General features: G+C 36.6%; 1 protein-coding gene across 1 annotated transcript in view; it reads right to left on the bottom strand.

Moving 5' to 3' along the window:
* The window catches only part of DST (dystonin), a 308,093-nt gene that overhangs the window by 95,067 nt on the left and 195,247 nt on the right, over window positions 1–17,779 (bottom strand). The window contains 5 exon segments of the mRNA XM_042803120.1: window positions 1,486–1,662; window positions 4,084–4,629; window positions 6,390–6,671; window positions 6,950–7,183; window positions 9,276–9,428. Coding sequence (XP_042659054.1) covers window positions 1,486–1,662; window positions 4,084–4,629; window positions 6,390–6,671; window positions 6,950–7,183; window positions 9,276–9,428 — 1,392 coding nt within the window.

The raw sequence follows: 17,779 nt of genomic DNA, 5'->3' as shown, positions 1-17,779 counted from the left end.
GAAGAACAGTTAATCCCCATAAAAAGATTAGACCCCACCATGCTGCCAAGGTCTGTGTCTAGCTGGATTATCAACTGCATGTGTTGGCTACAAGGGACAGCTTTAGCTTGCAACACCTGACTTCTTCAAAAATACTCTTTGTTTTGCTTTCATTAATTGGCTTTCTTTCTTCAGCCTCCTGTTTCTTCTCTTTCTTTGAATCTTTTGACATGTTGTACCCTCTCCCTTCTTCCCAGTTCATATTCATTGAGTGCTCTTTTGTGTAGCAAGTAAACCATGTAGGCATTTCATAAAAGAACCCCAGTACTTACTCCTTTTGTACTATTTGAATGAAAATTGGCATTATACAGGATATAATTCGTTTTGGCATAAGGAACAAAAAGTTTAAATGAAGCTTCAAATTGTAATTGGTGTTACTCCTACTCTTCTAGCTCTTGGAAACACAAGTGTACCTAAATTGTTCCACTGTTAGGATTTCAAAATTTACACTTTTAATTTTGTTGTCTTACAACAACATCTTTCCAAGAGCCATTGACTATCATTTGTCAGTAGTAAACATACCAGACCTGCACTGATACTCCACGTAGCACAGACAAAACAGTGAGGAAAATGCCTGACCAATAGCCTTGTTCACTGAAAAATAAATGATCTTGCATTTTAATGTATAGATTATTGTGTTTATGAAAATGTAAGTCAGCCAAAAGACGACAGACTGCATGAAACTTTATATAACTCACCTTATACTTGCATTCCTAAGGGCTTCTGCAAACCTACATTTTACACTACTAACTGGAGTTTTACCTTCACAAAATCCATCAATAACCTGTGTTGCCTCTACTAGGATTTACATAAAGCTGTTACTCCCTCAGTGGGATGGGGGAAAAAAAAAAAAAAAAAAAAAAAAAAAAAGAAGAAGAAGAAGAAAAACAAAATACTATTTTTCTGTTCAGTGCAAATTATGTTATATTCACTCTCTGCAGGGCATATAGTTCTGGATACAACTGAAGCAGGCAAACAGATTAGCCACATCACACTGCTTATCCAGTATGACCCCTTTCACAATGTAGTAACACACAAATGTGAACAGAAAAAGGCAAGAGTCACAGACAACAAACATCAAATGGTCTTCTCTATCATAAACTTAGTCCCAAACCCAAGTCTGATAGCAAACTGTAATTACTAAGTCTCTTCTTAGTTCAAAAACTTTCCAGACTTCACCCTATCATTTGCTAAGTGATATGAACCACATCTTACTTCCACGACTGCTAATGGCATCTTGGTCCCCCATTTTTTTTTACCCTAGTGCTTTTCAGGTAATGCTCTGGACAGCTGAATTTCAGAACTATAAAAGTTTTATGACCACATACAAGGCAAGAATTTGGCCTGCAGCCACTTCGATTATATTATATTATCTGATTTTTCAGAAAAAAAAAGAAAGGAGTTCCTTTTAGGACAAAATTACTTTTGCTTTTCAAAGCTTTTCACCTTGGTTTCTTCTAGTTGTCTTTGGAGATTTTTGGGATCCACTGCAATTGGCTCTGATAGTTGTTTGTTCACAGCTATTTCAGAAGCCTGGAGACTTGACAAAAGTCCAGATGAGGCATCTTCATAATGTTGGTATTTATCCACCAGGTCTTTAAGGTTATTTCCAAGGATGCTACACTAAAAAAGTAGAAAACAAACATGCAAATACCCAGGCATTAAACTGTGTGCTGCATTTCATACCAATCTTAAGGTCATACTTTCCTTCCTGAGTACTGCATGATTTTTTCCTGTCATGATTCTACTGTCTAACTGATTTCTGAACTAAGGCACATCAGCTGGACAGGCTACGCAGTTCACAGTTTGTGCATGATTTAGGATCAAGCGTGATTTAGGATCCATTAGGATCCACTCACTGATGCAGGTAGGAAACTGGAATCTAACCCACTGTACTAGAATAGGAAAAGCTTTAGGAATACTTTTTGAACCACCAAGGTAAAGATTTTTTGTCAGCACCCTGACACCAAAAATGTAGCCAGTGGAAGCTAGATATAAAAAAATAAAAATTAAAAAATCAGAAAAGATGTTTATGTTCATTAAAATACAGATAGCAGAGTACTGCTTTCAGAAATACCTTATCAGCATAGAGAAACCAAACTGATATAGCTCGGTATTGCATATACACTTTGTTTTGGTCACTTAAGAATGTTATCTGACAAAGATCCTATTAGTCCTATATGTTAGCATACCCTAAAATGTATACAGCAAATCATCACATAAAAGGGTCAGTGGAACTCTTTCAGACTTTTTGGAGATGGTTTCACAAGCAAACCTGATTTTATCAAGTCATAATATTTATAAACAGTTACTTTAAATATTTATATTCTGAACCTTCCATACATTGTATTTTAATATTTACATATGGTACTTGGTCTCCATCTGGTGGGCACACACAGAATGCACTCATTTACATAATCAGTTAACTAAGAACTGACTTTAAGATTCTTTCAATATATAAGCCTATAAAGTCATATGCATGTGTGTGAAGGTATATATATAGATATATAAAAAAAATAAAATCCGTATAAATATTTATTAAAAGCAAGAAGCTTTTACAAAAGGCAAAAAATTTACTACAACTTGGAAGGTCTCACAAACTGTGGAAGATCTCACTTTTTAAGTCTGTCCTTCAAGACTCAATTTAATTTAAAAAGTCTGCTTTGCTCTGCATATTTATGGTCAAGTATTTAAAGCATGTCTATTACATCTGTGCTAATTGCATATATGGAAAAGACAGAATATGGCAAGTTGACAAGTCTGAGACCACAAATCAGGCTACTGGCATAGGATTTTTATGTGTATTAAAATGAACTCTGAAAATTTTGCAATGAAATCTTTACATTCACACTCAAACTAATCAAATAAATCAGCTGGAGGAAATCTAATGTGTTAATACAAGCTTTTAACTTCATTGTTCCTATAAGTTAAGTGGGAAAATGAAAATGTGCTTCTGTAAACGCAGAGCCTTCTTCACAAACTGAGAGAGCAGGGTTTACATTGTTTTTGTAATAAAGCATTCAAATCCATGTCTACAGAATTTACATTTCTGAGCAAGAAAACATTAAAGAGATTAAAATTCCCTGACAAAGATGGCAACCACTTCAGACCAACACTGTATCAGTGGACACTGAAGCTTTACTAAGGAATCTGAACCTATGATCTTAGAAAATTATGAAATGGGGTAGACAAAGAATACTGACAGAACTGTCTCTTATATAATTCAATTAATAATTATCTCAAAAGTTAGCAATTCCAGAATATTATCAATACTGAACAACACTTTGTTGTTTTTTTTAAAACAGCTGGAAAGTTGGCATGTGAGAGCTGTTGGTGACGTTTGTCTAGTTCTACCAGATAGAATCCATACGTGAACCTGGCACAGAGAGCTGGATTATCTTCCCTCTCTAAAGATCACGGAAGATTTTGCACTGCTAGTTTACCATTAGTCAGAAACTAATCTCAGATTGCTAAAGATAAAATGTTTGTTTGGCAGAGTAGTGGAGAATTGCTATCCTCAAAGCACTACGTTCTTGCATGCCTAGTGCTGACGACAAAGTTTACGTTCAGCCAAACTATTTCAGGATACAAAGCAAATTGAAATTTTGATTGTTCATCTTGGCATACTATCTCTCTTTCTGTACTCATTTCATTAGTAAGAAGCCAAGTAAATAAGCAGTTGTGGGAAATACTGCAAGCAACATAAAGAAATATTACAATTTCTTTCCACCCCAAAATGGGGTTACTCAGACATCCTGTACTGTCACAAACTCAAAGAGCTTGTTTAAATCTGGAAAGAACAAGGAAGAAATCTGGTCTTATTTCTCCTTTGTGACACGAGGTAGAAAACTTTATATCCATTCAGACCTTAAATAGTCTGGCAGTTGACTAAAGCAGACCTTCTAGAAAAGCATCTTGTTCTGTTATCTAAGAAACAAATTGTTTACAACTTCCACATTACTTGTTTCATCAGCTAACCCCTTTTCACGCAAACTGCCAAATCAATTATAGTAGTCTTGCTCACTCAGTATAAATAAAACTTACCTTAGTATAGAGAGATTTGAAACGATCTGAAGCACTATCCAGTTTATTTTGCACTTCAGCATATGTAGCCGAAGTATCGATACCATCTTTGTCAACCTTCACACCATCTCTTTTGCTGCATGACCTTGCAGCATCTAAAACTCTTTGTCCAGAAATTGTAATATATCGTAAATCACCTTTGTGAGATATAACATCTTCTGAAAAACTCTTTTGCCTTTTCAGTTTGACCATAATACCAGTGAAGGCAGAAGCACCTGCCTCCAAATTGTCAAGTTCTTGTTCTGCCTGCTGCAGCCAGGTTTCAAATTCACCATAGTCTGCATCGAATTTCTCAAGTTCTTCTCTTAGAGAATGAGTCAACTTCATTTTCCGTTCTGATTCAGCTAAAGCAGTCTCATACTGAGCTTTCAGCTCTTTCATGTTCCTTTGCATCTTGTCTTTTTCTTCAGAGGAAAGGTAGTGCCCTTGTTTCTCAAGCAGAGCCTGAGCAGATTGAGTTGCTATGATGACAGCCTGTTGTTGTGAAATAATCTTCTCATGTTGAGCCTACAAGAAAAAAAATAATATATTATGATCAGCACCTTCTCAGATGGCTCCTTAGAAATTATGAGTAAAACAAAGTCCGTCAAAAAGCTTTTCTAATTTTCATATTATTTATTAAAAAACATTTTGTGAGCAATTTAAGGGAAGGTCTGACTCCTGGTCATTATATTTCTCTGCAGTTTCAAAATTTTATGAAACATCCAATGGTAATTTTAGCCAGATATACAGGCCACGACCAAATGCGAGTCTTCAAATATCACTGGAACTCAGAAGTACTAGGTTATATATATCACACAAACACTTTCTCCTGTACTTCTAGAAGACAAATTTGTATAGTAAAACTAGACATTATTAATCTCTTAATTTTTTTTTCCTAATAAAAATTATTTTCTTATTACTTAACATTTATGGTAGTGTGCTTGGTGTAATCAAAAATATCCTAATTCCCTGTCTCAAAATAGGATTTATCAAATAAAGCATTCAAAGGTAAGCAACTTTCCACATCAAAACTGTTGCATTTCCTGTTACATATATTGTAGCTACCATTTCAGAAAAACAGACCAAAAGGAGTAAAAGCAATCATTAAAAAGAATACAGATACTTCGTTCTCATATTGAGTGAACAAACATTAGTATAAGATTTTTTTAAATTTCCTTTTTCAATTCTGAAAGCAATGATTCTTATCAAATATACCTGGTCATAAAACAGGTCATTTTGACATTAGAAATAAACACACATTCTATGCAAGTAAATTGTTTAAATCTTGTAAAAAATATTTAAGTCATAGGAACTAGAACTGTATGCCAAATAAAAAATATATTTCAAATATATTCTTTCAAAAAAATCTTCATTCTTGAAGGTCTTCTACTCCTATGTAAAATAGACTGGTATGCTTTTCTTCCATGAGTATGTGGACAATTATCCTGTAGGCATTAGATGCAGAAAAGAACTCTCAAAAAAGTAGAAGTAAAAACATTATGTACACAAAACCAAATGATCTTATTTTCGTAGGTTTTTTTTTTTGGTTTGGTTTGTTTTTTTTTTTTTTTTAATAAGAAAAGAAATCCAAAATAGTATCATCTATCAGCATAATCATTTTCATTAACATGTCTATCAAACCACACCTAAAATTTCTTTGTTGCTCAACTATAAGTCAACAAAAGCTATAAAACTGACCTCCTATTATTTCAAATGCTTCCAATTATCTTACCTGGAAAATCTATTTTTAAAATGCTGTGCTGTGGTTTTATGTAACTCATCCTTCTGAAACCTTCAAATAGTGCTTTGACCATGTTTTAAAGTTACAGGGAATGAAGACTGTATTTTCAACAAACTATTATTTGCAGCTATTGGTAAACAGTGTTCACAGGGAATTTCAGGGGGTTGAGTCATTTGGCTATTACAAAGATTTTTGAGAAAGTCACATAAAGAATATTAATTTATGTTGCTGCATTTTGCATTTTATTTACCTGCATTAATTTCTCACTATAAAAATTAACAATAGACTCACCATCAGGATTCTTAACATCTACCTTCTAGAATATGTCCTTTTTCTTATTTTGTAGGAAAGAACCATAGTAACAGTGAAAAAGTGACAAATTTGCAACACTTCTAAGTACAGAAATTCCTACCACTGTATATCATTAACTTCCTAGTGCCCTTTCCAAAGTCTATGACAGAAAGGATGAGATTGATTTCACTCATGTTGAATGAGGACTGACACACTTAGCACCTAAATGTTGAATAAACACCTCTAACAGTACCTTGACTTTCTGATACTGCTGGTTCAGATTATCTTCTGTGCTTTTTACTAGTCCATCCACCTGAGTTTCAATGTCTTGCTGAGTTTCCAGCAGATTACCATTGATATCATCCTCCTCTCCTTCCAAAGCCTTCACATCTCCCTCTTCATAGTGTGTTCCATTCTGTTCTATCGCCTGCTTAAATTTCCTGCCATGCTCTGCTTCTTTATCCACATTTGATAACCAGTCCAAGAGATTTTCTATTGTGTTTTTACTTTCTTCCAGCTGTTCTATGGCTGCAACCTGCATTGAAATTTCACAGTTTCAGTTTAGAAATCTTCTTTATGCACTACAAAATATCATATGCAAACAGACCATTTAAAATACATTAACATTAAACCAAATTTTTGATTGACATGTATGTTGCTGTTTATTTTATAAAGAAAATAAACCAGTTTATTAGTCACCAAAATGAAATATGATTTTAATCTCTCCACAGTGTATCAATAATAAGACGCAAGACTAATCCTGTAAGACACATAAAAAGTTTGAACAAAGATATGAAATGGTTGGCTAAAAACCTTTTCTGTTTCCTGTTTAATTGCTGTTGTCATAGCTTTATCCAGTTCTTTTCTGGACTCTTCTGCCTTCTGGCTAAGGAGCAAACACTTTGTCTTAGCTTCATTCAATTTCTGCTCAAGAATAGTCTTGTCTTCCTGTGATAACTTTTTTCCATTCTCTTTCAAGAAGGTTTCAGTATTTTTCACAATCTCTGCCAGTGTCTGGGCACTCATTCTCATGTCTTTTTGTATCTCCTTTTGAGAAAAAAAAAAGAAAGCAAAAAGGAGTAAGTAAATTATTCACCAGATCTTTCCAATTAACTTTACTGGAACTATCTCTGTTCTAGGGTAAGCACCATACTTGTCTTTTCTAACTTGGGAGAGCACATGGTACCTTACTAAATTTCAAATAGGATGATTAAAAAACTAACCTCAATTTAACATCTGGCAATGTTACCGCAGTTTAATCTGTCTTTTTTTTTTTTAACTGCAAGTCTGTTGGCTTAACACTCCTATTTAGTTTGAGGCCACTTTTTCCCTTTGTTTAGCAGCTCAAATATTGTATTTCCATGAACACAGGAGAAAACATATGTTACTTTTTAGGTATCAAGAGATAAAAGTAAATCTGCTACACTGTAGTGAGTAAGGTGGATCTCCTGACAAATTGCGGTCCATTACAATCCTAACAGAAAGCTGCACAAAATAAGGGGACTGAATAAAAGTCAGAAACTTGTAGTCATCTTTCCCAGGTGGAAGTTTTCCCATATTTAGTGGTTTTGTTCAGGCCAGAAATGCCATAATAATATATTACTTTAATTGTAATTAATCGTAATATTTCAATCTCTGAAGAAAGTTTAAGTCCACTAAATTTCATAGAGGACAGATTTTTAGTTTTAGTTTATCCAAAGCAGTTTGTCTAGTTCTATGATAGAGTCAGGTAAAAAAATCAGCCTTCCAGTTATCTGAGGGGAGCTTTGATTATAACAATAATTATGCTGTTAAATACATTCACCCAGTTACTGAAATAATTAATTTTGTTTTCTTTATATGCAATGTAACACTCTTGAAGCTGCAAGATATAAGATTTGATTCCCCTTCTAGACTACAGATTTTGCAGCAATTATAGAATGTAGTTTGGCAGCTAAAACTGCAGCTCGTTTTAACACTTCAGCAAGTACGTTAGAAAGATTTTCCTGGGGTTACTATATCAAGACGATTCTTCTCTGACAAAGACTTCTGTGCTCCCTTTCAAACAGCTCACTGAAGATGAAAGCTCTGACTTGATCTATAGAAGACCTTTTTTTTAGCTCCTATTCCCCTCCTGAGATACCCTTCTACCCTTCTACAATGGTGTCTACAAGAGGTCAGTCAGCAAATAACAACTAATCTGCAAGACAGTCACAAACAGTTGATGGAAAAAAAATGAAGTATATGCTGTATCAGTTCTTCGTTCCCATGGGTACCACATTTAGGCCATAAATTCTTAAGACGGGTAAGCAATATTAAGAGATACCCTAGGGATGTCTGTATCTTTCCACGGACTACAAGGAGAACTTTGACAAACTAGATGTGTTACTGTGAAGGTAAGTAATACAAGGCCAGATGCATAAGGAAATTTCTGCCTTTACAGATTAGTAAATCTGATCTGGATCTGTATGGTATAGTAAACTACTACTAGTGGATGGAGAAGGAAGAGTCCTTCAGTCCTTTAACTATCATAAACTCAATTAGTATAAGTCAGGACAGAGTAGAAGCTTATAGACAACAGGGTACAGCTGAAAAGCAAGGTCTCAATAGGAAATCAAGCAAACTGAAAGGGCTCTGTTATACGAGGACACCAAGGAGAATGCAAATAACACTAGAAAAAACAGAATTCAAGCCAAAACAAGAATGTGGCAGCGAAAAGCCTCAGGCAAGAGAAAGCCTTGCAGCAAAGTTCTTCAAAATACTGTGAACAGAAATAAGCACTCCCTGATATTGGTTAAAAAGCTGGTAACATTATTTTAGCATAATAAACAAGCATGATTTTATCACATCCTACAGGAACAATCTTGAGGTAATATATAACAAAATTCATGCCTACTCCAAGAGCACTTCTTGAAACATCCAGTACCTTCTCCCTATTCTAGTGTCTCCTAGTTTGAAAGTGTCTTTTCTCCAACTGGAACATACTGGAGTGTACTCATGGGCAGCAGTTTAAATGCACACCATTAAGCCTTTACTTTTGGTAGGTTAAACAAATCTATTTGCTCTCCTCTCACATGACAAGTCTTATTCAACAAAAGAGTCTAGTCACTCTCCTCTGCACTCAGTCTTCTTTAACTTATCTGACTAGAATTGTGCCTACCTCTTGTTTGGTCTGGTATTGTTCTAGCTCCGCCTTGCTGTCTCCAATAACAAGAGACTCTTGCTGTCCGATGAGTCGATTTTCAGTCTGTGTAAGCAAATCACATATTTCCTGCAGTTTCTCTTTGTATTCTTGCTGCCGTTCCGCCACATCCTATATTAGAGCCAAGTACAATTGAACAATAAAACAAAAACATCCTCACTTCAGAAACTAACACTCTAATAGGAATTACTGTTGGACATCAATATTGCAAAGCAATCATTTTTAAAGTATGCTGTAAACATGATAGCAGTGGTACAAAGAGTAAAATGAACATAGAGAAGTTATGGATAAACCTCAAATATGTTGTAAGTAAAAGAGACCATGTTTGATGCAATTGCTGAATAGAACTCTGGCCATGCACAGATGTGGAAGATGAAATCTCCAAACGACAGGAGTGAAAATCCAGTCTCTTAACTGCTTGAAACCTGTGATAAACACTATTAATTCTGAAAAAAGGATATCAAAACAGAGGTTAGTTGTGATTGTGAGTTAGCTCTTGTTGGTATACATAATGTTACATGAATAGAAAATGTTGACTTTTAAAGCAGTAGAAAAGAACAAAACATGCAAGCTCATTATTGTTACTAAGTCCTAGAAAAGTTATTTGTGCCTTTCCTTTATTCAGTTTTATGTTTCTCTCACAAAGTATGGTGAAAACAAATGTTCTTAGAATGGCAAAATACTAAGTCTTCAGAATGCTAAAACACCTTTCATTATGCATAAACTGGGGGCTGAGGTGGTGATTCCAGTCTTAACAGCACTTCTATGAGAGGAGATGCAGTTACACTGCAGCATTTTACTAGCCTCCTTTCACTCTACAAAGGCTGCTTATGCTTGACTATTGCAGCCATGCAGGCTGAAGAGGCAACTGTCCCAACTTGACTTCACAGCTTTCCCAGTGCCCATGCCCAGAGCTGCAAATATCTAAGCTGATTTACTCATATGTTTGTCCCTCTAACCTGTCTCAGTCAAAACAAGCCACGGTAGGAAGGTTTTAAACAAATCTGGTTCTTTGACTATAAAGGCCTAGAAAAAAGATCACATAAGCAGATGACCTGGCAAATTAAAGAAAATCTTCAGCAGGACAGAAGTGATGAGCAATGGTGCAACAGTAAATTCACTGATCAATACAGCTGCAGCCAGAAGAGCTCACTGCTTTATTTAATTACTGATACAGCTACTAAACAAACAACACCTGTGAGAAACCTCAAAGTAAATTTCTCTCACTATTAGAAAGAGCAGACCTGGTCACCTCAGGCTGCACAGTTCCTAATGCCCAAAACTGTGTCTGTCCGTAATACGCTGTTTCTGTAACTCTACCAAGGAAAGACAAAAAATGTGAATTCACCATACTTGATCATCTTTGTAGAATTATTAATATATCTGTAGTAAAAGCTGAGAAGACAGGAATACACTCAATACTGCATGCCAGTATTAAAATTCCTCATCCATTGACAGAAACACTCAGCACACATTTACACAGAAAGGCAAACCTTCTGATCACCCAGCTCTTGCGCTGCCTGTAACTGAGTCTCTAAACTTTCCACTTGAGATCTTATTGCTTCCTGTACTTCCTGAAAAGATTTCTGGGTGATATTTAAGAGCCTCAGCAGCTGTTTGCTCTGATTAGGAGAAAGATCTTGAGCATGTTCAGAAATGAAGAACTGAATATCAAACGCAGTGGACTCCAGTTGCATTTTTTTACAGCCAAGCTCTGCAGCACTGTTCTACAAAAGAAGAGAAGGAAATAACCATCAATGAAGACAAACTGAGCACAAATAAAACACAAGTGTCACTACCTTCTTTTCCTAGCCCCTGTTCCAAAATTATTTTGGCAGACAGTTTAGCTGCAGTAAACCAAAACTCTGTGTCAGAATCATTCTGACACATTCAGATACGGCATTTGAATTTGTGCATGGTTTGCCTCTGGGACAGTCCATGTCCAAGTAATAAATATGACGACCTTGGACATCTCTATTTCTTTGCTCTCTCATGGATCTGAAAGCTGGCTGCCCTTCAACTCTGGAAGATTTATGGCAGGTTAGGTTTAACATTCCTAGGTTCTAAATCTGAAGGCCCAGATATGTTAAAATATTTCCTTGAAAGCATTCCTATCCTTAACTCTAGTGAGAAGACCTGTTTCCAGCAGTGTGGCAAATTCTGCCTATAGTTATTCACTGTACAGCTCCTATGACATTACCATACATAGTGGAAGACACAATAAAATAATGTCATTTTATCATTCATACATACAGAGGTGTATGAACTTCACTAAAAACTTGATCCAATTTGTTTTTGTGACTCATTTCACAGAGTGTGTAATGAAGAGGCTTTTTATCATTCCCCATCTCCTTCTCTCATATATAATTGATTTGGAAGGTAATCAAACTTCAGTAAAGGTTCTGGACCTTATGCCTAAATATCCAATTTTAATCACTGAAATATCTGTATTATAAATTAGATTTTAAAAAAGGGTCAGATTTTTTGCCACAAATGTTAGCAGAAGCAATAGCTTTTTCAGTTACACAAATTCTATAAAAAATATTTTCAAGAGAAAAAGCAAATCAACAATATTTTATTACTGGGTTATCAAGTAATTGTCGTCTTAGAGCAATTAGTTCTAGCCACCTGTTTAAGCAACAGAGGTTAATGAGCAGGTATACAAAACCTAGATAATAATTCATAATAAGTAGCAACATTTGTCAGAAACACCAACACCTGCCATAAAGAATACTTACTTTAAATAGCTGTAAACTTTTCTTCATCTCTTCTATATCATTAGTATTCACTGTGAAGTCATTCATGATTTTACTGTTTTCTGTGATCCAGTCTGAAAATCTCTGCAGTTTGCTTAAAAGTTGCTGGTGTAATACTGCAAGCTTAGACTAGAAAGGGAATCATAGAATGGTTTGGGTTGGAAGGGACTTTAAAGATCATCTAGTTCCAACCCCCCTGCCATGGGCAGGGACACCTTCCACAAGACCAGGTTGCTCCAAGCCCCGTCCAACCTGGCCTTGAACCCTTCCAGGGAGGGGGCAGCCACAGCTTCTCTGGGCAACCTGATCCAGTGCCTCACCACCCACACAGTAAAGGATTTCCTCCTTCTATCTAATCTAAATCTACCCTCTTTCAGTTTAAAACCATTACCCCATGTCCTATCACTAAATTCCCTGATAAAGAGTCCCTCCCCATCTTTCCTGTAGGCCCCCTTTAAGCACTGGGAGGCCACTATAAGGTCCCCAGAGCCTTCTCTTCTCCAGGCTGAACAAGCCCAACTCTCTCAGCCTGTCCTCAGAAGGGAGATGCTCCAGCCCCACAATCATCTTTGTGGCCTCCTCTGGACCTGCTTGAGCAAGTCCATGTCCTTCTTATGCTGGGGGCCTCAGAGCTGGACACAGCACTGCAGGGGGGGTCTCACCAGACTAGAGTAGAGGGGGAGAATCACCTTCCTTGACCTGCTGACCACCCTTCTCTTGAGCAGCTCAGGATGTGGTTGAAAGTTGTATATTTATTTATGACCCTGGAGTCTAGTCACATTTGCTATCATATTCAATAGAATCATACATGTATTTTTACATTAAGATAAAACAAAATACAGGAGAACCAAATTCCTTCTTTTTAGTCAAACTACCTTGAAGATAACCAAGGTAAAAACATACACTGATAAAAACATACCATTTCCAAGTCAACAGCACAGACTATCTGTTTTGCTCTTTTTGAAGATGTATCACAGACCACCAAAAATGCTTGCTGCAAACAGTCATAGCTTATCTTTAGCTCCTTAAGTTTCTCTTCAGGAATATCCTTGTTACAAAACTTTAAAAATTCTTCTGTCAACTTCATGTCCTTTTTAAGGATAATTGCAAAGGTAGCCAGTCCTGATTCAAATGACTACAAAGAGAATATATAAAAAAATGCATTAAGTTACTAAGCAAGAAAGACATTTAAATCTGAATTATTTTAATTTGAAATCTCTCTCTTTTTTTTTTATCTAAGGGCTTTTCTAGCACCCATTACTGAAGTACAAGCATAAAGAAATTTTACTTACCTCTAATTGTTCCAGTTCATCTTTTAGTATTTCCAGGTTGTTACTAATAGGCTGCTGGTTATCTAGGTGGCTTTTCATATCTTGAAGCACTGACAAATGTTCTCGCATCTTCTCTGTTAACTTTAAACATTGCTGTACTTCATCAACCTGAAAATTATTTTTAACAATAGGAAAACGTTTTCCAAACTGACAGATTTGAAAATAAGCAATAGAAGTCCTTGGTTTAATTATAATTTATTTTAAATTTATCACTCAATTTTTCAACCGTTTTTCCAGTTTAATTATTCTCTCCAGCACTTGGAAGGATTCATGAAATTCCTTTAAAACAGGATATGTAGCACGTACCAGCTGCTGTTACTTACCCTGCTACTGGAGGTGTCTTCCAGGATTGCATCTTTTGTTTTGAAAACAGGCTCAGTAAAGCCTCTGGACAGGCTGGCTGTCTTCCCATGCTCCTGGTCACTTTTCCAAGCAATAACTGCTTTGTCTGCCAGTGTTTTCTCTTTAGCAATTTCCGATCCAAACTCTGATTGTGCTGTTGAGAAAAGAGTACAAAGCCCATCTGCTTTGCCTTTACCCTCATGTTCTGTGGTGATACCACCAACCTGTGAGCTCATAAACAAACCACTTATCAGCTCCTCTAATTTGCTTGTACTTTCATCTCCAGGTGAGATTTGAAAAATCTCCAGAAGTTCAGAAGTAGTAAGTTTTGGAACAGGAACTTTCACGTCTGATTCACTCTTCCTTTCATCTGGCTCAGCCATCTTTGGCTTGCAGGATTCCTGCTTCAGAATATCACGAAGAAGATCAGGACTTCTGCAATCAGGCCAAAGCACTGAAAAAGCATTACTGTCCTTTGGCTCTGTACACGATGTGGTAGCCATTAATGCAGTTCTAACAGCATTGCTTATTTGCTTGAAATTTGACCCACTAGATGTGTCACTCCCAAGCTGGGTGCTTCTAACCATTGTAAGTAAATTTTGTATTAAAATTTTGGTATCAGAGTAACTTAGGGGTTCACCCTCTTGCTTGCAGTAAACATGTCCCATTTTCAATTTCTTTTGTAATATATTCTTTAAGTCTTCCATCAGTGTGTCAGACAGTTCTGGTGATTGTGAAATACCTTCCTTTACTTGAAAATCTTTGCAGGGTCCCATTTCCTTTTGCAATGACTCCATGGACATTTGTTTTTTGTAACCATTTCCAAGGGAAGAAGTCTCACTGGCCATGAAATTTTCTCCCTTTCTGTTTTTCAGCATCTCATGTTCTTTCTGGGCACCATAATTCAAGTCAGCCCCTATGCTGCTCAGAATTGCAGAAGAAACATCAGTTGTATGGACATGACTCTCAGAAGGTAGTACTTCACTACCATCCCCCGATTCTTTGGCATCCTCAATACTTCCTAAAGCATCTGCTTTTATTCGGGAAAACTTGCTATTATTGCTGCTCTTGTTTTCTGAAAAGTCTTTAAGACCGTTATCAGTATTTTGACAGATAACTCTCCCTGTTTCTTTAGTTATGCCAATTTCCTTTGGTTTCACTGTATCAGCTGGGGGAAAAGAATAAACGTTAAATTCACTTGAATGCATTTCTTCCGTATTTAGCAGAAAATCCTTTTCATTCTGTATATCCTTTTTCCCTTTTTCCCTGTCCTCAAAGCAAGAGGATTCAGTTGTATCTAATTCTGAATGGCTGCTGCCTTCTAGGTCTGTTGTATGTTGTTTTAAAGAAGCAGAAATGTTAAAATCTCTCTTAAATTCACCTGAGTTCGCACCACCTCCAATGTCAATCAAAGCTTGGTCAACATTTACTTTTTCTTTATTCGAAACAAGAGTTTCTCTATCAGCTTTAATTACTGATGCATCAAATATTTCCCCAAGGCTTTCCATCTGAATGGGAGTTTTGCTTAGTCCCATGATATCACATTCCTCCATAATATTTACTCTATTTTTATTTTCTGTAAGAATTTCAAAACCTCCTCTTATTTGACCATGCTTCCAACTGCTGACTGGATGTACTTGGTCACTAAGTGAACTACCACTATCACTCACATAAGGCATAACCATAAGGAATTTATTGTCCACTTGGGATGAACTTTCCTTTAGTTGTTCCATACCAGCCGTATCATTCAATAATTTTTCCTCTGCATATCCTGCTTCTCTATGTCTTTGCCCCTGATTTGAATGTAACATTGGCATGGTACTATTGCTTTTATTCATGCTATCAATAAAGCATTCTGAGAGAAGTGAACGTGTCTGAGTAGTTTCATCACCACCATTAGCTTGCTTTGTAATTAGGAAGGCTGTTAAACTAGCATCAGATGTCACAGTATCAACAAGAAGCTGAGAGCCTGGAACCTTAAGCTCTATTCTATTATTTTCTTCACTCTTACAGGATGTCCATTCAGTGTCAAAGGTATTTTCAGGCTGAATAGGCTCAGTAGTATCTTGTGATGTGTGTTTACTTTTGACACAAGTCCCATATTCATCGTCTGTTTCCTGCTGTCTGTCTCCTTCACTTGTACATGTAAGACCAGCACAGCTTTCCTCAGAAATATCTGATGCAGATTCACATTTTCCTGAGAACAGTTTTCCACTTTCATGGTTAGACTGGAATTGCAAAGCATATCCTGTCTTGTGGCCTAAAGAATAGCAACAGTCATCAATATTCTGACTATTTTCATTGCTATTTTCTATGTCTCCTAAGGAAATTAACAGCTGGTCACCTTTGTTTATACACTGATGATGTGAATAAAAAACATCCATTTCTTCATCACTGTCAGAATCAGTGTCAGAGTCATCATAACTATCATAATCTTCCTCATATTCTTCCTCCTCTTGTGTATTTTCAGATTCATCCTCATAGGAGTCACTTTCTGCTTTCATTTCATCTTCTTCATTTCTGTCTCGTACTTCTGCTTCATAAATCTTCTGTAAAGGACTAAGGCCTCCCTCCTTTCTTCCTTCACTCCCTAGATTAACTGGTAATTTTTGCTCCTTCTCACCAAAGCTCCCTGTTCTTTCCGTTTCCTCCACAGGGATTCTTCCCATAGTTTCAGCACTTGCAGAAACTATATTTACGCTCTCAGATAGCCTTGTCAGATTGACATTTACAACTCCAGCATTAGTTTTAAGTTCCTGAAAAGAGCTGGTTTCTTCTCTCAGGGTTATTAGACCACCTCTCTCCTCTAGAAAACCTAATGGAACTGATGTTCTGGACAATTTTGGCTCTTGCATATCATCATCCCCCAACTGCAAGGTATCAAAACCATCTTCACCTTGAGGACTGTCATAGGAATCACCATCATCAATTTGTGGAGTATCATAGACATCACTGTCATCATCATCAACCTGAGGAGTTTCATAGGCATCATCATCATCATCATCAAACTGAGAGCTGTGATCTTCGGAGGCTACCTCACTACATTCATGCTGGCAGCAGTCACTTTCAAACTGTGGAATGCCATTACTTCCTCCTACTGATGAGTCAGAACTACTGTCACACGGCAGTAACTTGTGGAATGTAAGATTGCTTTCTTCTACTGTTAGCCTTTGTGCTGTGGTGTTACTGTCCCCCACAGGTAGTCCATCACGTATAACAGTATCGTCATCCAATGCAGGCCTGCAGTGCATGTCTCCACTGTCTTCTAGACACAGTTTATTCTGCAAATCAGTACAATCCTCCAATGATGTCCTGCCATGTACATAAAGATAGTTCTCTAGGGATGGCCTGTTAAGTACATCAGTGTAGTCCTGTAGAGGTTGCTCACTATACTCACTACCTTCAAACCGTAGTGTGTCGCCACATTGACTAACCAATTCTTTTGGAAGTCTATATTCAGTATCTGCACTGCTGGATGAACAAAGACTTCTCTGAAATTCATCTTTCTTGCTGTTATCCAATACCATTCTGCTATTGTCAGCTTGCAATATGCAAGGCCCGTATTTTGTGCACCTTTCCAGCTCTCTCCAGGTTTCATTATCTGACAAATCATTTACACTCAAGGAATTTTGAAAGGCTTTATCATTCTTGTTTTCATTACCCAGACTGTCTGTCATATAAATCTCTTTTTTCTCTGTTTCTGAAATAAGATTTGAATTTGAGTCATTTGGAAGATATCCTTCAACATTTCTCGAATTTGCCTTCTGACTGTTATGCTTACATAGTTCTGTCCACTCAGAAACCTCCAGAAGACCTCTGAGTGCATTTCTGTTCATGGAATTTTGAGTGCTACTTACTACATTTCTAAGTTCTGTAGGGTTAGTTAACAACATCTGCTGTGTATATTCTGATTGCTCGGTACCAAGAGCACTGCAGACATCTGATCTACACACATGGAGATCTCCCTGTAAAGATATGTAATTCTCAAAGTCTTCAAGCTGATTTAACTTCCTGTTATTAGAAGTATTCTCAC

Source organism: Tyto alba, unplaced genomic scaffold (assembly GCF_018691265.1).
Source record: "Tyto alba isolate M040663 unplaced genomic scaffold, T.alba_DEE_v4.0 Super-Scaffold_40, whole genome shotgun sequence".
NCBI classification, from domain to species: Eukaryota; Metazoa; Chordata; class Aves; order Strigiformes; family Tytonidae; genus Tyto; species Tyto alba.
This window is presented reverse-complemented; position numbering and strand designations above follow the sequence as displayed.